General features: G+C 49.4%; 1 protein-coding gene across 12 annotated transcripts in view; it reads right to left on the reverse strand.

Annotated features, from left to right (window-relative positions):
* Positions 1-21,138, reverse strand: part of ttc28 (tetratricopeptide repeat domain 28) — a 153,923-nt gene that overhangs the window by 23,653 nt on the left and 109,132 nt on the right. For 10 of the 12 annotated variants that reach the window (XM_035535197.2, XM_081702860.1, XM_081702862.1 and 7 more), the window contains 2 exons: positions 10,368-10,875; positions 1,837-3,178 (listed from right to left, as the gene is read on the reverse strand). In XM_035535197.2, the coding sequence (XP_035391090.1) occupies positions 1,837-3,178; positions 10,368-10,875 (1,850 nt within the window). Of the gene's footprint in view, positions 1-1,836; positions 3,179-10,367; positions 10,876-12,005; positions 12,364-21,138 lie in introns of those variants that run through there. The other 2 variants (XM_081702869.1, XM_081702870.1) reach the window with 2 other exon arrangements.

Genomic DNA, 21,138 nt, shown 5'->3' on the forward strand with positions numbered 1-21,138 from the left:
ACAAATCTCTGCAAATTTAACAGAGTATCGCTATCAAGCGTGCCAAGAGACTGAATCCGGACGACTTTTTATTGATCTCTTTTAATAACCAGGGGAAAGCCAAAGAATGGTTCTTAAAATACAGCAGCAATATTGCTCCAGATTCGCATAGCTAAGACCCCATCTCAGGGGACCTCACAGTACACACACACACACACACACACACACACACACACACACACACACACACACACACACACGCATCCAGCGTAAGCACTGGATACAGTGACAGGAAGTGCTCCATGCAGCACACCACCCATAGCCTAATTCTGAATGAGAAATGCATAAAGTGGAGTCCTGTGGGAGAGGTGTATCTGCGCAGGTGTAGGCTGAAAACACCAGCCAACACTGTCCCGCCACAGAATTAAAACAACCGACTGTGTTCGTACGAAGGGGCTACCGAACACGTGCTGAAGAAGCCATGCTTCACTGCACCTCAAAATTATGCTGCCATCATTTATGTCAAACGGAAATAAAACAAACAGCCTTTAATGTTGGCCCTCCACGAGCTTCCTGTTGGATGTTCCAGGATCAGAGAGGCGCGCTTTCTCTCCACTGGGGGGTTGGGGACCAATGGACCAGCCTCACTGTCCCTACTGACGATGTAATTTACCTTTTAGCTGGGACTCCACATGGATGGGACCCCCGTATGCCTCTCCGCCCCCCACAACCACTCAGACTGGTAGCGTCTTCTCTGACAGCCACTGAGCGTTCATCTAACTCCCATATGCCAATATGCTTAGGCGGGGGGGCTGCATCTAATTTTCAGGGCAGGGGGTTAATGCAACGGCATGGGGTAGTGGGTGGGGCAGGGTCTCTGGGATGACATCGGGGCACTTAAGCAGCTGATTGGATGTTAATTAAGGCAGATGGAGGATGTGCCCTGCTAAGGCTTCTGGGATGGCGTAAGGATATGCACGGCTTGCGGACTGACGGCTCCGTCGATCACGGCCTATGGTAACCGCAACCGTACCCGTGTGACAAATTCCCAGGCCCAATCTGAGAAGCACGCCAGCGTTGACTGATCGTGCAGCCATGTGTAGCCAGGGCCTGTTTTCATCTTCAGTCTGATGTGTGTTTCCTTGGACTTGTGCCGTGTCTTGGGAATCGACTCGTATACGCAGTGTAGCACGACCTCCAGAGTTAAAAGTTACTCGGTACTCATCTCTGTCAAGACCCAAATCTTGTTTTAACTGTCATGTACATCGACAGCTTTACCAGGCTAATATCTCAATCCCAGAAAAAGAACCTTAATTCAAGTGGATTATAAATGAATCTTGTTTTATTTCTGGGGTGTTTTCTAGTGTGAGATGGTCTAAGGAAGTGGCTGGGTATTGGCTGACTCTGCACAGAGGGGCGTGGTCTAGTGTGAGGTGGTTGGATGGCGTGGCTTGGTATTGGCTGACTCTGTTCCCTGTGTGCATATTAATTTCACTCTCTCTCTCACGATGAAACCAGAGAGGTGACCTGGCTAAAGAGAAGCCAGGCAGCTCAGCACTTTCTCTACAGTACTGTGAAGCCCTGGACTGTGGTGTTGTGTTTTCTGTTGTTTGTTTCCTTTGCTGTCTCTGGTCTCACAATTAAAGAAAATAAAACTCCCTCTTCTCTTTTCCTGTCTATGTTATCTTTGTCATCAGAAAACATCGCTTTGAAATAGGAAGCAAGAAACCTGACATGTCGACTCATTTGCCCTCTGTCTCCAGGGAAAAGCGGCAACATAACCATAATACAACCACTCTAGTGGTGGCTAGTTACATGTTACCTTATGGCATCTGGCTGGTTGACAAGGACTCTTACCTGTGTCCATTTGCCAACCCCCTGTAAGCTTTCTCCTGGTCCAGCATGTGGTTGAGGCTCTGCGCCACAGACAGGTACTGGTCGTAGTACTTGATGGCCTCCTCGTAGTCGCTGAGCGAATCGTAGCAGTCGCCCAGGTTACCATAGGCACGGCCGCGGTCCAGCACAGCCTCATTGCCGCTGAGCTGCTGCAACATGGCCAGCTGCTGCTCGAAGTAACCAATGGCCTCCTCCATCACGCCCATGTTGATCTTGGTGATTCCCATGTTGCCGTAGACTTGTGCCTCCACACTGGGGTCCTTCAGCCGTTGGCTGAGCTCCAGCTGCTCCTCGTAGCACTTGAAGGCCATGCTGTACTTCCCCAGAGACATATAGACAGCTGCCAGGTGGCCATGTGCCTGGCACTCGCCCTGGACATCACCCAGTTCCTGGTACACCTCAAGCTCTTGCGTGTGGTACCCGAGGGCCTTGTCGTATTTCTGCAGCATCCGGTAGGCGGCACCCAACGCGGCGTAAGCGTTGGCCTCCATCTTGCGCTCTTTGACCTGATGTGCCAGGGCCAGCTGTTGCTCGTAAAACTTCACAGCTCCAGGCACGTCCTTCTTGCACAAGAAGATGTCACCCAAGTTTCCCAGGGCACGGAACCTGGCCTGAGAGTTGTTCAGCGACTGGGCCAATGACAGAAGGTACTTTTGGCACTCTTCTGCCTTACTGTAGTCCCCCAGGGCTTTAAAGGCCAGGCCCAGGTTGCAGTAGGCTTTGGCCTGACTCAGCTTGTCGTGCAGGTCTTTTGCCAGAGCCAGGTCCTGCTCGTAGTACTTGACAGCCTCCTGAAAGTTGCCCAGGCAATAATGCGCGTAGCCCAGGTTGTGGCAGATCTTTCCTTCGCTTTCCATGTCCTGTAGGTCCGGCGAGAGCTGGAGGTACTGCTCGTAGTAGGGCACGGCCTGGGGGAACTCCCCTCGCGAGCAGTGGAAGTTCCCCAGGTTCCCCAGAGCGCGGGCCTCACTCTGGATGTCACGGAGTTCGCGGGCGATGTTCAGGTGGTTCTGGTAGTGCTGCAGGGCGCGGTCGTGTGCCCCCAGGGCCTGGTAGGCCACAGCCAGGTTACCGTGGGTGGATGCCTGTGAGGCGCGATCGTTGACCTCCATGGAGATCTGCAGCTCCTGCCGGTGGTAGCGCACGGCCTGATCGAAGGCACCCAGGGCGTTGTACGCATTTCCCATGTTGCCGTAGGCCCTGCCCTGGGCGGCATAGTCATTCAGCTCCTGTGCTATGGACAGGTGAGCTTTGTGCAGTCTGAGAGCTGTCTCATAATCCCCCTTCATCTGGTGGATTATTCCTGTGAGGAAAAGGGGAAAGATTCTGATCAATTTTCTGCAAGAACATAACCAGCGGTACCTTCGTGGTGCTACCTTGAGCAGCACATGCTCTGCTTCAAAATCAGCTCTGAAACTGCGTCTGATTACACGCGATGTCCTTCTTGACATTAAAAATAGTCTGCAAGAAAGTTCTGCTGGCTAAACTGGAGCGTGTGTTAAGAGGCTGCAGACTAGTCGTGCATTTTTAAAACAGTCTCTGGGCTGGAAATTAGCAAATGTAAACATGACACAGTCTACAAAGGGAAGCGATATAGCTGAGCCTTAAGATGCAGCCATTTTCAAAAGCCCGAGAACATGATTCAAGCCGAATGGTTAATAATGGAGGAGCATGTTGGGATAATCAAGGCAGCTCCAAGTCTGCCTTCCTCAGTCCAATCTCTTCATACCTGGAGGACGCAAGAACTTGAAATGAAAAACTTCAAAAACTACCAGCTTTTGTCTATTGTGGAAGAAATCTTGTCAATTTTGGGGTTCTCCACTCCTGTCCCTGAGCTTTTCAATTACATAATTATTACAGTAGTATCAGTTCGGTCGAGCCCTTCTGCTTGGAGTGTATGGTGGGATCTGAAGGAAAGAGGAGCAGAGCTGTGGGTGTGGGGTGGGTGAGGAGGTGGGGCTAATGAGGGCTTATGGTGGAAAATAGGTCTGAGGGCGGCCGGGGGGTGGGGGCATTAATCTTGGGTGCATGTGATTTGGCTTCCACATTGCAGCGAGCACTAATCGCTTCCTTTCCTCCACAAAACCAAAGCGGCGTCCGCTAAGCGCCACGGTTTAGGGAAAGTGCTGGGATGAGCGGAAAACTGGATGTGTGAGCGCGACCGACACCGGGCGCCTGCCGGTGACGCGTGCGGAATTGGCAAGGAAGCCGGGCCGGCCGGAAATGAGCCGCGTAGCTGAGGAGAGCCTGGGGAATGACCCACAGACCTTCACTTGCATGTGGGATGAAAGGGCCCTTATAGGGGGCCCTGTAACCAATGTTGACTGAGTGGTTTGGCACTGGAGGAGCTCCAATGGGCTGGGTGAGCCATGGGACAAGGGTGCATGCTCCAGTGTGGCTGTGTGTGTGTGTGTGTGCAGGAGACCTGGGAGACGGGAGTGTCCATCTGTTCACTGCCAATCAGAGTGTGCCAAGGCAAAATTAGCAGCATGTGGAAAATCCAATTAGGCCCAGCGCCAGCCAAGAACCCGGACACGGAGGGCCCACCAGGGCCATTCTCCATTCTCAAATGTTTCCTTTTAAATCATCCCAGTCTTCTGTGACTAATTATCAATACTTAACCCTGTGATTCCTTGTTTATCAGTGAGCAGCATTTGAAAGACAAAGCCCCTGGATGACACACTTCCGAGGTGCATTCCCTTGGCGGTACAGACACTAAAAAGTGCTAAACACTCATAATTATTTGACAAAAGCTCGGAAGAAGGAAGCTTGCGATCCCCCCCGAGAGCTGTTGCCACACAACTGGTCTTAGTAGTACACGTGCAACAGCAGTGTGTCCACTGGAGGCTGAACGCTGCCAAATCGATACGAACGCAACTAAACTTCAGGAGTTCATAAATCAAGACTGAATAAATCAACAATGTTTGGCATTGTGATTTGTGCACTAGTTCTATGCAGTTTTCGTTTTTTCAATTATGTCTACTTTAGTGTATTTAGGACAGTTTTATACTTTCAATGTACCTTCAAGTTCCAACATGTTCTAGTTTTCCAGGTGTGTTTGTGTAGTTGGACTTAAACACATGGCTGCATATTCCTAATGTAATGGGTACCTTCAGCTCACTCATGATATCAGAGGTTCAAAGTGGACCAACTGCAGGCGAAACACCATCTCAGGGGCAAATGTGAATTCAGAGCAGCTCGGCTTGGCAAAAGTAGCAGGGGAGAGGAACAAGACATCCAAGTCCGGCTGTTTAACGCTGGGCTACGCAAACTGGGAGATGAACTGGGAGATGAACTGGGAGATGAACTGGGAGATGAACTGGGAGATAGGCAAGTCCTTCAAACATACTTCAACTCTACGGCTCTCCCCAGGTCAGGTCTCCTCCCCACAGCGAGGGAAACGTAGCTTTAAATGGCCCTCTCTTCCAACTCGGACATTATAACCTCATCCCTTTGCTACTTGGACTCATTACGTAGCTGTCATAGTTGAAGTATTGTCCCTCATCAGAGACTGCCATGTTCTGAATTAATCAGCCTGAGCGCTTTCTCCTCATCAAAGCTTTAGGGTCCCTTGACATGGATTTGACAACTTTATGAAAACAGATGTACAACTAATACTCACCGGGTGTGCAAGATGTTCCATTCTTAACAGTGCACCTTTAGTAATGGAAGGCATTGTGATTATTAACTGTCAGGCAGCGTCTGTGTCTCCTGAAATTACACAAAGCTTTTTGAACTTCCTGTGTTTTGTTCTTAATCCTCTGAATGCGGTAAAACCAATTCTACAAGCACAAAGGCTGCAACCCAGTATGAAGACTAGCCACTGCTAGCCACTGCTTCAAACTACTTGCAAAGCCTTACGGTCCAGTGTCCTCACTAGTGTCCTCACTAGTGTCTTTACTAGTGTCACGGTCCTGTGTCCTAACTAGTGTCCTCACTAGTGTCCTAACTAGTGTCCTCACTAGTGTCACGGTCCAGTGTCCTAACTAGTGTCCTAACTAGTGTCCTCACTAGTGTCCTAACTAGTGTCCTCACTAGTGTCTTTACTAGTGTCACGGTCCAGTGTCCTAACTAGTGTCCTAACTAGTGTCATGGTCCAGTGTCCTCACTAGTGTTCTAACTAGTGTCACGGTTCAGTGTCCTGATTAGTGTCCTAACTAGTGTCATGGTACAGTGTCCTCACTAGTGTCCTCACTAGTGTCACGGTCCAGTGTCCTCACTAGTGTCATGGTCCAGTGTCCTCAATAGTGTCCTAACTAGTGTCACGGTCCAGTGTCCTCACTAGTGTTCTAACTAGTGTCACGGTTCAGTGTCCTGATTAGTGTCCTCACTAGTGTCACGGTCCAGTGTCCTCACTAGTGTCCTCACTAGTGTCACGGTTCAGTGTCCTGATTAGTGTCCTGACTAGTGTCATAGTCCAGTGTCCTCACTAGTGTCCTCACTAGTGTCACGGTCCAGTGTCCTCACTAGTGTCCTCACTAGTGTCTTTACTAGTGTCACGGTCCTGTGCCCTAACTAGTGTCCTAACTAGTGTCCTCACTAGTGTCCTAACTAGTGTCCTCACTAGTGTCTTTACTAGTGTCACGGTCCAGTGTCCTAACTAGTGTCCTAACTAGTGTCATGGTCTAGTGTCCTCACTAGTGTCATGGTCCAGTGTCCTCACTAGTGTTCTAACTAGTGTGACGATCAGTGTCCTGATTAGTGTCCTAACTAGTGTCACGGTCCAGTGTCCTCACTAGTGTCCTCACTAGTGTCCCGGTCCAGTGTCCTCACTAGTGTCACGGTCCAGTGTCCTAACTAGTGTCATGGTCCAGTGTCCTCACTTGTGTTCTAACTAGTGTCACGGTTCAGTGTCCTGATTAGTGTCCTCACTAGTGTCACGGTCCAGTGTCTTCACTAGTGTCACGGTTCAGTGTCCTGATTAGTGTCCTAACTAGTGTCATGGTCCAGTGTCCTCACTAGTGTCCTCACTAGTGTCACGGTCCAGTGTCCTCACTAGTGTCACGGTCCAGTGTCCTCACTAGTGTCCTCACTAGTGTCACGGTCCAGTGTCCTCACTAGTGTCCTCACTAATGTCACGGTCCAGTGTCCTCACTAGTGTCCTAACTAGTGTCATGGTTCAGTGTCCTGATTAGTGTCCTAACTAGTGTCACGGTCCAGTGTCCTAATTAGTGTCCTAACTAGTGTCACGGTCCAGTGTCCTCACTAGTATCCTAACTAGTGTCCTCACTAGTGTCCTAACTAGGGTCATGGTCCAGTGTCCTCACTAGTGTCCTAACTAGTGTCACAGTTCAGTATCCTGATTAGTGTCCTAACTAGTGTCACGGTCCAGTGTCCTGACTAGTGTCACAGTCCAGTGTCCTGACTAGTGGTCCAGTGTCCTAACTAGTGTCCAGGGTTCTGTGCACAGGTCCTCTGGAGGCGGCTTTCATATTAAACTGCTCCAAACTGCTCTATCCATCAGGCAGAAGGTGACTGCATGAACTTCACCATCGACAGAGGAAAACACAAAAGGTCAACGGTAAAAAAGGAAGAAACAAGAACATCCATCAAAAGCCGCGTCTCTGCGTGAGCCGTTCTGCTCTGTTCTGACTTCTGCCGTTATCTAGCACTTCCTGTCTCTGTATGCTCCAACTGAAAATCCTGACAAGCCAGACATTAAACACGGCAATGTAGCCCATCACGTCCTTTACGGCACTCTGCAGAGCTTAAAGGAGAAAAGAAGACAAACACAGAACAGACCTGTTTACAATGAAATCTCCGGAAAATCTGTGCTTTGTTTGCCTTCATGAGAAGGGAAAGGTAAATTGCATTTTGACTGACAGCTGTGTCTCCAGCTACGTAGTTCAAATCTCAACTAACGATTTGGAAGAGATGGTATTTGACTTTTATTTCTTCAGAATAACAGAACTCCTGTTCAGTCTGGGTCGGAAATTACTGTCATTGTCAAGCTAACAGACTCTGCTCCCATACCAAGAGCGGAATGCTAACACTTGCATAGCTCAGTGGCCGCCAAATCCCAGCAAACCTCAGTTTAGAAAAAGATCATTTTTATAAACGGTGACCCATTTCAAGAGCTGCCAGCGTTCTCTCTGTTCCTCAGGCGGCTTTGCTCTGACGCTGCGCTGAATCCAAAATCCACAGAAGCAGCGCCACGGACAGCGTGGCCAGATCCGGGCGGGAATCTATGGTGAGCCGATCAAAAGCCCCGGAGCTGAAGAGGCTAGCCAGATTGTGCCCAGACTACACAGGGAAAGCTAGCGAGAGAAGGGCAACATGGAGCAGGGAGGACCGTGGCTGAGTGGGGAAGGATGCTATGGTGCTGTGAATTAAGGTGTGAATTAAGGTGTGCGGTGGGCACCAGAAAAGCTTAGAACGTCATGCGGCGTTCTACAAATGACTCCAACGGTTATAAATGCAGAGGCCAAGTGAGCTGGCGGCCATTGCACTGCACCCAAACCAACCCAACGAAACGGGCAGAGATGCAAGCAGAAGCTGCATCCTCTCATGATGAAGCGTGCGTCCACATGCGTGTGTGTGTGCACGTGTGTGTGTACGTGTGTGTGTACGCATGTGCGTGTGTGTACGCGCGTGTGTGTGTGTGTATGTGCGTGTAAGTGTGTGTGTGTTTGTGTACGTGTTTATGTGTGTGTGCGCGTGTGTGTGCGCGTGTACGTGTGCGTGTATATATGCGTGTGTGTGTGTACGCATGTGCGTGTGTGTACGCGCATGTGTGTGTGTGTTTGTGTATGTGTTTGTGTGCGTGTTTGTGTACGTTTTTATGTGTGTGCACGTGTGTGTGTGTGTGTGTGCGCGTGTATGTGTGTGTGTATATGCGTGTGTGTGTGTGTACGTGTGTGTATATGCGTGTGTGTGTGTGTGTGCGCGTGTACGTGTGCGTGTATATATGCGTGTGTGTGTACGCATGTGCGTGTGTGTACGCGCGTGTGTGTGTGTTTGTGTATGTGTTTGTGTGCGTGTTTGTGTACGTTTTTATGTGTGTGCACGTGTGTGTGTGTGTGTGTGTGTGTGTGTGCGCGTGTACGTGTGTGTGTATATGCGTGTGTGTGTGTACGTGTGTGTATATGTGTGTGTGCGTGTGTGTGTGTGTGTGGTCCCCCAATAGCAGTGCCTCCAATTGCAGTCCACTCAGCAATATTGTACAGGGTTCTGATTTGCAACGTACGCAGCTCAAATATCGTCCATCCCACCGAACCCAAAATGCCTCTGAATAAAAGATGAGTGGTTAGGGAACAGGGAGACAGAGCGCTCATGTTTCCTACCTGATAGCGACTGAACAGCAGGATCAGACAGCTCAGAGGGGAGCTGATGTCACAACTTTAGGGCTGAATTAAGCAAATATGAGTGGTTGTGGTGGCAGACTGGGGGCAGTGCTTTCCACATGAGTGTTGTTTTCGTATCGCATTTCCTATACATGCACAGGAAACAGTTTATGTGCATACATTGAAATTCTACACGCGAGCGCATAACAGCACCTGGAGGACTCACCACTCATCCCGAAATATCTGCTTCTTTTGCTTTCCTTCGGAACCCCATCTTTGACGCTGCAATCAATTCACCTATTACTGTTGCCAAGCAGCCGTAGTCATGGGCACGGCGGGAGAGCGTTAATTTTATAAGCACTGGCTGTCCTTCCCAGCATCCTATATCGACGACTTGGATCAATAAAGTTTCAAGCACACAGAGGCTGGAAAGGCCAGCCACACTGTCTCAGCCTGCACACCTGAAGCCATCACAGACCCGCGGATTTCAGAACCCCGTGTCGTTTCAACGGGATGTTCACATTTGGAGAAACATGATTGGAGAACGAAACACAAAACATAATCACATTTTTGCTTTAAAATAGAGAAATGACTGGTGCACAAAACGCATCTGATTGCACTCAAACAGCCTGTATAAAAAACAAAATAAGCATGATTCTGTCATTTCTTCCTTTGAGTAAATGTTTGGATGTTTTCTTTCATCACGGAAATGTTTTGAATGTCTTGGGCTCCGTGGAAAACGTCCCGACAAGCCCACATCCATCACACACAAGCAAATTCATCTTCCGTCACAAGCCAACGCAGATGCGTGCTTTGCGGTTTTTTGAATGGATCTACACGTCAACCGACTTGCGTTCATTCCAAGTCCGGCTCTGTCTTCTCTCGCACTCGTTTATCAGCGACAGCAGTTATCGCTCCCGTGTCTATCTGCCTGGGGTCCGCTCACCGCTGCTGGGGTCACACCGCTCGCACACATGCAGGCTCACACCACCCCAAGACAGCAGCCACTCAGGGTGACGGTGGGAATGTCTGTATCTAGCGGTCAGATCCCAAAACCCGCTTCCTGTTGGAGGCCGGTGTTTGATTCACTTTGATTCACTGCTTACGTGCCTGAACATTCTAGACTGATGTGAAAAGGTTGAAGACAGAAGCTGACAGAACATGAATGTACCCCACCGCGTGCCCACCCTGCACCCCGGCGCTTCTCACCCAGGTTGGAGGAGGCGCGCCCCTCCGCAGCGCGGTCCTTGAGTCCCTCGGCGACGGCGAGCTGCTGTTCGTGGTACTGCTTGGCGCGCTCCAGGTCCTGCATGCAGCGGGCGGCGTGGCCCAGGCCGGCGTAGGCCCGCATGGCGATGGCGCGCTCCTCCAGCTCCTGTGCCAGCTCCAGCACGTGCGTGTGGAAGGACATTGCCTTGTCGAAGTTGCGGCGGTAGTGGTAGGCACTGCCCAGGTTGCTGTAGGCACGCGCCTCCTCGCGCCTCTCGCCCATCGCCTTGGCGATGCTCAGATGCTGCTCGTGGCACTGCACGGCGTTGTCGAAGTCGCCCATGGCGATGTAGACGGCGCCCATGTTGCCCAGCTCGCGCGCCTCAGCCAACTGGTCCTTGCCTTGCTTGGCCAGCAGTACGCACTGCTTGTGGCTGGCCAGCGCGTTGGGGTAGTCGCCGATGGCCGTGTAGACGTGACCCAGGCTGCTGAGGGCCGACGACGCCGCCTGAAGGGAGGAAAGGTGGGCGGAAGAGTGGGAGGGTAAAGGGGTGAAGGGGTGAAGGGGTAAAGGGGTGAAGGGGTAAAGGGGTGAAGGGGTGAAGGGGTAAAGGGGTGAAGGGGTAAAGGGGTGAAGGGGTGAAGGGGTAAAGGGGTAAAGGGGTGAAGGGGTAAAGGGGTAAAGGGGGGTAAAGGGGTGAAGGGGTAAAGGGGTGAAGGGGTAAAGGGGTGAAGGGGTGAAGGGGTAAAGGGGTGAAGGGGTGAAGGGGTAAAGGGGTGAAGCGGTGAAGGGGTGAAGGGGTAAAGGGGTAAAGGGGTGAAGGGGTAAAGGGGTGAAGGGGTAAAGGGGTGAAGGGGTGAAGGGGTAAAGGGGTGAAGGGGTAAAGGGGTAAAGGGGTGAAGGGGTAAAGGGGTAAAGGGGTGAAGGGGTAAAGGGGTGAAGGGGTAAAGGGGTAAAGGGGTGAAGGGGTAAAGGGGTGAAGGGGTGAAGGGGTAAAGGGGTGAAGGGGTAAAGGGGTGAAGGGGTGAAGGGGTAAAGGGGTGAAGGGGTAAAGGGGTGAAGGGGTAAAGGGGTGAAGGGGTAAAGGGGTGAAGGGGTGAAGGGGTAAAGGGGTAAAGGGGTGAAGGGGTGAAGGGGTAAAGGGGTAAAGGGGTAAAGGGGTGAAGGGGTAAAGGGGTGAAGGGGTGAAGGGGTAAAGGGGTAAAGGGGTGAAGGGGTGAAGGGGTAAAGGGGTGAAGGGGTGAAGGGGTAAAGGGGTGAAGGGGTAAAGGGGTGAAGGGGTGAAGGGGTAAAGGGGTGAAGGGGTGAAGGGGTAAAGGGGTAAAGGGGTGAAGGGGTGAAGGGGTAAAGGGGTGAAGGGGTAAAGGGGTGAAGGGGTGAAGGGGTAAAGGGGTAAAGGGGTGAAGGGGTAAAGGGGTAAAGGGGTAAAGGGGTGAAGGGGTAAAGGGGTGAAGGGGTGAAGGGGTGAAAGGGTAAAGAGGTAAAGGCACAAAACGGAGGAGTCTGATGGGGGTAGCTGATCGGGAAAGTTTAGTTGCTAATAGATATATTTCTAATTATACATTAGAATTCTAAAAAACAAGACATTTAGTATTTGTAAGCAAGCTTGTCTTTCATTTGGTGAAGATTACATTTACCTGACACAACTCTGACAACTTGAGGGTCTTGCTCAGGGGTCCAACAGTGGCAGCCTGGCAGCGGTGGGACTTGAACTGGCAACCTTCTGATTACTAGTTCAGTACCAGAACCGCTGAGACACCACTGGCTATGCTTTATTACTCAGGCATAGCCATGTTTGATAATTCCCCATTAGCTGTATGCTGGCTACAAACCAACCCTTCCTGGTAGTATCTCACACACACACACACACATACACACACACACTCACTCACTCACACACACACACTCACACACACACACACACATACACACACACACACACACACACACACACACACACACACACACACACACACACACACACTCACACACTCACACACTCACACACACACACACACACACACACACACACACACACACACACCTCTCACTCCCCACCTCTCTCGGGCCACTGTTTTCTCTCTCTCTGTACAGTGGACACCTGAAACCTTCCTGTGTTTAGGCGTGTTTAGGATCGGGATTAGGTGTCCAGCGCGTTTAGCTCCGCCCGGCTCACGTCCTGATGGCCTTCATTACCTCAGCTGCTAATCCATCAACTCTCAGGGAATATTAAATGTCCAGGGGAAAAAAAATCTACATTAAAATAAACATAATACAGTTTTATTTGTAATAAAGTCATCTGTGAGGGTAAGTGCAAGGCAATTATCTGGGTGGTTAGTGGATATTAACACACACACTCATTAACTAAGCACACAGATATAAACACACACCTCATCAACTAAACACACACACACACACACACACACACACACACACACATACATACACATGTCATCAACTAAGCAGGCTTGGATATGCATATACGCAACTCATCAACTAAGCACATATGGATATACACACCCACACCTCATCAACTAAGCACGCATGGATATACACACACACACACCTCATCAACTAAGCACGCATGGATATACACACACACCTCATCAACTAAACACGCATGGATATACACACACACACCTCATCAACTAAGCACGCATGGATATACACACACACCTCATCAACTAAACACGCATGGATATACACACACACCTCATCAACTAAGCAGGCATGGATATACACACAGCTCATCAAATAAGCACATATGGATACACATACACACACACACACACACCTCATCAACTAAGCACATATGGATATACACACACACACACGCCTCATCAACTAAACATGCATGGATACACACACACATACCTCATCAACTAAGCATACATGGATACATACACACACACACCTCATCAACTAAGCACACATGGATATATACACACACACACACACACACACACACACGTCATCAACTAAGCACGCATGCATATACACACACAACTCTTCAACTAAGCACGCATGGATACACACACACACACACACACCTCATCAACTAAGCACGCAAGGATATACACACACACACACACACACCTCATCAACTAAGCATACATGGATACACACACACACATACCTCATCAACTAAGCATACATGGATACACACACACACACCTCATCAACTAAGCACGCATGGATACACACACACACCTCATCAACTAAGCACACAAGGATATACACACACACACACCTCATCAACTAAGCACACAAGGATATACACACACACACCTCATCAACTAAGCACATATGGATATACACACACACACACACATCATCAACTAAACATGCATGGATACACACACACGCACCTCATCAACTAAGCTCACATGGATATATATACACACACACACACACACACACACACACACACCTCATCAACTAAGCACGCATGGATATACACAGACACACCTCATCAAATAAGCACACATGGAAATACACACACACCTCATCAACTAAACACGCATGGATATACACATTACACACACACCCCATCAACTAAACATGCATGGATACACACACACACCTCATTAACTAAGCATACACGGATATACACAGACTCACCTCATCAACTAAGCACGTAGGGATACACACACACACACACACACACACACACACACACACACACACACACACGTCATCAACTAAGCACGCATGGATATACACACACCTCATCAACTTAACACGCATGGATACACACACACCTCATCAACTAAGCACATATGGATATACAGACACACACACACACACACACACACCTCATCAACTAAGCACACATGAATATACATAGACACACCTCATCATCTAAACATGCATTATAACAGAATCTTAATATAAAATTTAAAAAAAGAAGACAAGAAGACCCGCCCTTTCTTGTCTTTTTTAATTCCACCCCTAGCTGTTGTTGTGCACCTCACCAATCAACTCTTCATTTCCCACTATGTCCACAACATGAGATGTGTGGAGTGGTTACCGTGGAAACCTCAGTGGATTTTTGTTAGGGGCTGTTAACTCAAAGAGCCAATCTTCAATAAAAGCGGATTTAACGCCCTCGTTCCCTGTTTCCCAAAGTCAGCAGCTCATCTGTGTGTGAGTGTGTGTGTGTGTGTGTGTGTGTGTGTGTGAGTGAGTGTGTGTGTGTGAACGGGCCACATGCTGGCACACTATGGTGTCTCATCTTGACACAGAGCCACAGAGACCGTGTTCTGTCTCTTTCTCCTCTACACAGTTAAGAGAGGCTCAGGCTGATGGCGTTTTGCGATGATTTTAACAGGCTTTCTTCTCTCATTCTGGACCTCTGATATCATGCAGCATGTCTCATCTTCAAAAAAGCAAACATTAATAAAAAATAAAACTAAAACAGAGTCACGTGGTCTTTAAAACGAAGGCTCTCGTATTACCGCAGCCTCGGGTTACGTTTCATGAAGTGTAGATTAACAGATGGCCGGATTCCTTGTTGTTCTGGTGACCGGATTACACCAAATCTCACGAGCCCGGCGGTGGGACGCCGTCGCTGCACGGCGAGGAGAGGCAGGACAAGCTGCGTTACACACACAGGTAATTCTAACTAAAGGTCAGTGCTCACGTGACCGCCTCCTGCAATGGCGACACACACCGTGGGGAAGCCGCTCGGTCATGTTGCGAGGCTGGAGCAGACAAACAACACATAGACTCGCTGTTATTCTGGAGAGGCTGGAGACAGAAGATTGGGTTACTCCGGTCCCCCCCCAGCTGCATCAGGGTCGAGCCACGTGAAGTCGACCCACGTGAGGGCAGCTTCCCTCTTACCTCGGCTCCCTCTACATGGCTGAAGGCAACTCTCCAGACTGAAGCCGCGAGAGGCAGGAAACTGCCCTGAAGAAGACCAACCTTCTCTCTTCCTGTGTTTCCTTTCTCACTCTCTCCTTTCACTCGCTCTCATTCTCTCCTTTCTCTCGCTCACTCTCTTCTTTCTCTCGCTCACTCTCTCCTTTCTCTCACTCTCACTCTCTCCTTTCTCTCACTCTCACGCTCTCCTTTCTCTCACTCACTCTCTTCTTTCTGTCACTCTCACTCTCTCCTTTCTCTCACTCTCACTCTCTCCTTTCTCTCACTCTCTCTCTCTTTACTCTCGCTCTCACTCTCTCCTTTCTCTCGCTCACTCTCTTCTTTCTCTCGCTCACTCTCTTCTTTCTCTCACTCTCACTCTCCTTTTTCTCACTCTCACTCTCTCCTTTCTCACTCTCACTCTCTCCTTTATCTCGCTCACTCTCTTCTTTCTCTCACTCTCACTCTCTCCTTTCTCTCACTCTCACTCTCTCCTTTCTCTCACTCTCTCCTTTCTCTCACTCTCTCCTTTCTCTCACTCTCTCTCTCTTTACTCTCGCTCTCACTCTCTCCTTTCTCTCGCTCTCACTCTCTCCTTTCTCTCACTCTCTCTCTCTTCTTTCTCTCTCTCTCTCACTCTCTCCTTTCTCTCACTCTCTCTCTCTTCTTTCTCTCTCTCTCACTCTCTCCTTTCTCTCACTCTCACTCTTTCCTTTCTCTTGCTCTTATATCTTCTTTCGTCCTGTTTTGTTCCATTATTATTTCTTGCACGCCTGCACGCACACACGTGTAGACCAGAGTTCCACTAGTCAAGGCTCTTTGAATAAACAAGTTCACTCCCCCGGTGGGACGCTGGTGTCCGCTGGCCCATTGGCAGGGCTGCCTGTTTTTCTTGGGAGTGCATGAATCACCATCTCCACACACACACACACACACACACACACACCACTGGCAAAATCATCTCCTACACTGGAGCACAAGCAAGAGAAGATGAAGGAGGCTGGAGAAGATACCTCTGATTCCACAGTCTAGCTCTGGAGCTGTCTGGGAGCAGGCGCTTGGCCCAGACGCCACTCCGAGCTACGATACGAGGACAGGGGCCTTCAAACGGAACCCAGAGCTCTGACTGCATCTGCACGGTGGAGGTAGGCATCCGAAGTTATGGAGGAGGCGGCGTGTCCGAGCAGCCACGGGATTCCTCAGCAGTTTCTAGGAATCACAGTTCTGCCCATTCAATGGGTGATTAATTCCACTTGATTAATTTGGACGAAATGCCGGCGCGGTGAGAACGGAAAAATCCATACCACCAGGGGACGAGGAAGACGAGAGGAAGACCAGGCTAGACACTCCAAATTAGACGGACAAATGAAGATGGCACCTAAGCCCAGAACGTTCGTGGCTTGCTGGAACGTTAATTCACGGGGGCTCCTAACACAGGACTCCTTTCAGACTGATAATTACTTTACCAAATGAATGAAGCACGCGCTCCATTCGCCTTATTATTGGGACGCAGAGATCCGAGGGCAGCAATTAATGGCCACTTCAATAGGAGCTTAAGGCTGATCAATAAAACATCTCCACCGGTGATCTATAGTTGGACGTGCATTAGTTCAGGCCTCGGCTGAGAGGAGGGGCCACGAGCTCATTAAAACCCAAAACATTGGGTTGCTGGTTGCTTGGCAAGACAAATCAGCCTGATGAAGAGCCAGAGAGGACCGCTGCTCAAAACACCCCAAACCCAAACCCCCATCTCGCACAAACGAGACGCTTCCCGCACACGGCATCATCGCGGGACTAGAACAAACGCCTGAGACTTTACAATCAAGTGGGTGAAGGAGGCGAGCCATTTGGAGGTGAGGACTCGGATGCTGAGTGAGATCATATTTATCATTACTGTTTGACAACGAGCATGCTATGAGTCAGAGGCCTGGACCGAGAAAAACAGAGTGGGTTTGAAGAGCAGACAGGAACAGGGGACAGAGAAAGAGGGAAGGAGAGAGAGAAGCAGGAGGGAGAGAGATATGAAGAAGCGGTGTGCATGGTAGCTGTGCTCGATGCCGTGACTCTCACTCTCTCCAGACACTCCGGGGGAGTGTCACTCTCAGATCTGAATATACCTCCAGGAAATGCTTCTGACAGTAAATAAACCATCTCAAGCTAAATAAATAGGAACGAGACAGGGGAATGAAAAAGGAAGAAAGGATGGGGAGAGAGAGAGAGAGAGAGAGAGAGAGAGAGAGAGAGATGTACGTGATTAAGGGAGACAGGGACATGATGAAGCACTGAGACAGAGAAAGAGGGATGAAACAGAGAGAGCGAGAGAAAGAGAGGAAGACGAGTGTGCATGTCAGCCCTGGGGGTCACAGCAGCAGGTTGGCGAGGCAGCGAAGAGAGAACGGAGAGATGAATTATTTAAACAGCTTTATTAGCATGCGCCGTTCTGGCTGGCTATCGGGGGGAGGGAACGCGCATCCCACCCCGCCTGCGAAACACGCCGACACCCTCCCCAAATACCGACCCCCCACATCAGCAATCCCCTTTCCCTCCATGCCTGGCCACTCTCACGAGTCTCCTCTCTCCTCTCGTGTGTTTTCATGTTTGAAGGTGCTAATCGCTGTTTGCTAAACCAGCCCATTAACAGCTAGCGCCACGTCCGAGGGACCAGACAATCAATCAGCACTCGGTAGCTGACAGGCGGCCCTGGTGGGAGATGATGGCTCCTTCCACATCTGGCCCCACTGCACGGTCCTGTTCTGTATGCCACGGGGCTCCTTCTAGCCCCCTGCTGTCCGTCACACCTGTCCCCGTGATGGTCCAGGCCCGGCAGGACATGACAGTGGATCGATGAGCACATATAACAGCTCTGCTAGTGTTGCCCCCACCTCACCCCAAACACACTTCCCATATAGGCTGTGAGTGACTGCTCTGCCAAAATAGAGCTATTGCATACAGACTACCTGCCCACATACAGACTACCTGCCCACATACAGACTACCTGCCTACATACAGACTACCCGCCTACATACAGACTACCTGCCCACATACAGACTACCTGCCCACATACAGACTACCTGCCTACATACAGACTACCCGCCCACATACAGACTACCCGCCCACATACAGACTACCCGCCTACATACAGACTACCCGCCTACATACAGACTACCCGCCCACATACAGACTACCCGCCTACATACAGACTACCTGCCTACATACAGACTACCTGCCCACATACAGACTACCCGCCTACATACAGACTACCTGCCCACATACAGACTACCTGCCTACATACAGACTACCCGCCCACATACAGACTACCCGCCCACATACAGACTACCCGCCTACATACAGACTACCCGCCTACATACAGACTACCCGCCCACATACAGACTACCCGCCTACATACAGACTACCTGCCTACATACAGACTACCTGCCCACATACAGACTACCCGCCTACATACAGACTACCTGCCCACATACAGACTACCTGCCCACATACAGACCACCTGCCTACATACAGACTACCTGCCCACATACAGACCATCTGCCCACATACAGACCATCTGCCAACATACAGGATGAAAACAACATCTAAAACACTGGTGCAGGATATTCCTCATTCCTCGTTGTCCACATTCCTGTGCTAGTCAGAGAGTGTCGAGCGATGAGAGGTCACAACCAAAGGCTGCGGTCAAATGGCAAGATTTATACTTTTATAGTCTCATGAGAATAGCGAGAAAGTCCATTTAGTTCAACCTTCAAAAAGCTACAGAAAGAGACAGCTTATAAAGTAGGGCATATTTCATACAACATTTTCGCTCACTTCATTATCATGATAATTTCTCTCTTAAGGTTAAGGCTTCAATGAAAAAATGAAACAGGGTTTTCAAGAGAAAATAAATTGCATCCCTGCATGCTGGGATTCTTGCCAGGACATTTCAAGTATGTTTTGACTCATCACCTTGAAATTAGCCTGGCAAAAGACATCAAAATTTATTCCTTCTTACTGATTTTATTTGAATCAGTAGCCACAGGTTCAGGGGGAGAGGAGAAGCCGCCAAACCCTATGCTTGTTCAAAGTACTCACAAAGTAATCGCTATTACAGAATATAATCTTTGGCATAGCTTTTATTTTTTAGCATGGTTTTCATAGGAGAGCCATGTGTGTGCATGTGTATTTGTGTGTGTTGGGTGTGTTTGTGTGTGTGTCTGCGCACGTGTGTAAGTAAGAAAGTAATTAAACAATGCATCAGGGCAGGAAAAGTAAAAACAAAGACTTTCCAAAGACTACAAGTTAGATTAGCACACTAGATGTCAATGGTGCGACCAAACCACAGGGACAAAAAGGTCAAAGCTAATTAGCTGTTATCTGCATGTTTCATTAGTAAATCATTATCCTCTCTCCAGGTACACTACCTCAGCAGGTCCTCACACACACACACACACACAGAGCAGAGGGACAGGGTCTATCTCAGGGGCTTTTCCCACCATCACACTTTTGGGCTGTATCAGCACTAGTGCGTCCAGGCCTGTCAAACCACATCTCCAGCCACAGGGCCGGAACTCAAACAAGAATCTACTCAAATAGATTAGAACACGTCTTCTAACACCAAGACACAGAACTGGGGAACGCATAACCTTTCCTGGTACTGAGCTTGCAAATTACTGTCAGCATGCAGTTTGTCTGTAATTAGATGAATGAATGTGATTTGATTTTCACTGAAAGGTAACGAATCAACATGAATCAACATGAACTTTTTTTCCCTTCCTGACCAGGGGTCAAGTGCAAACATGTAGCTCTTCCGTCACAACAGTGTCAAATACGAAATGCAAAAACATTGCTAGATTCTGGTGCTAGATTTCTAGTGAACAAACTAAATAGAAGACAAAAATCTAACTTGGAGCGGGAAAAAAGAGTGAGAGAGATTATTTTAGAGGCATTGTGTGGTCCAGCCAGATCGGTGCAGGTGTTGGGAGCAGAGGATACTGAGGGGCCAGAGTCCATCTCCCTGGATGAGCTAGCCGGAAAGCTCCACCGTGGCAAGGCACCGGGGGGAATGAGGTTCAGGGTTTTTGAAGGTCCTGGACGTTGGGGAGCTGTTCTTGCTGACCCACCTCTACAATATCTCTTGGGAACAGTGTCTTTGGGCTGTGCCTCCACAGAAAGGGGAAAGTCTATGCAAGGGTACTAAAAGGAGGTTTCGCCTGCTTGTCGAGCCTTGAATTCAGGAGGAACCATGCAGAATCTGTCCTGGCCGTGGAATGATGGCCCAGTTCTTTACCATCTCCCAATTTGGGAGATGGGAGTTTGCCACTCAAGTATACATTTGTGTATTTGTAGATCTGGAGAAGGCATATGACCATGTCCCCAGAGACATTCTGCGGGAGGTGCTCTGGGAATATGGGGTGTCTGGGTATAGGGAGTAATGTGGGCTGTTTGATCCTTGCACTCTCAGTGTAAGACCTGAGTTAAGTCCAGATTGTTCAATCAGGCCTGTGCCAAAGGTGAGCCTTGTCCTGGTTATTGTCACGTTATGGCCCCGCCCTCTCCTCAAACGTCTTGGTGTGTGTGGGTTCGTCTGTGTTGCCACGCCTTCTCGTGTCATCCACCTATTCTGTATTATGTGTAGTCGTTTTGTGTGTGTATATGTCTCCTGTGTTGTAGTACGTGTTGTTGGTGATTGAAATGTACATATCAAGTGTGCTGTGTTTAACGTATCGCTGGTGTGTAAATAATAAATGTCTGTTTGATCGTGCCTCTTCCCCGCATCCTTTTTGCCTCATCGCGTTACAGTTATGATATTCATGGACAGGATTTCAAGGTGCATCCAAGGACAGGAGGGCTTCTGGTAAGAGGACCAGAAGGCCTCTCTTCCTTGTATGGAAGTCTTGAGCACGCACTTCA

The sequence above is a fragment of the Electrophorus electricus genome, chromosome 19 (genome assembly GCF_041902795.1).
Source record: "Electrophorus electricus isolate QZ-2024a chromosome 19, ASM4190279v1, whole genome shotgun sequence".
Classification (NCBI taxonomy): domain Eukaryota; kingdom Metazoa; phylum Chordata; class Actinopteri; order Gymnotiformes; family Gymnotidae; genus Electrophorus; species Electrophorus electricus.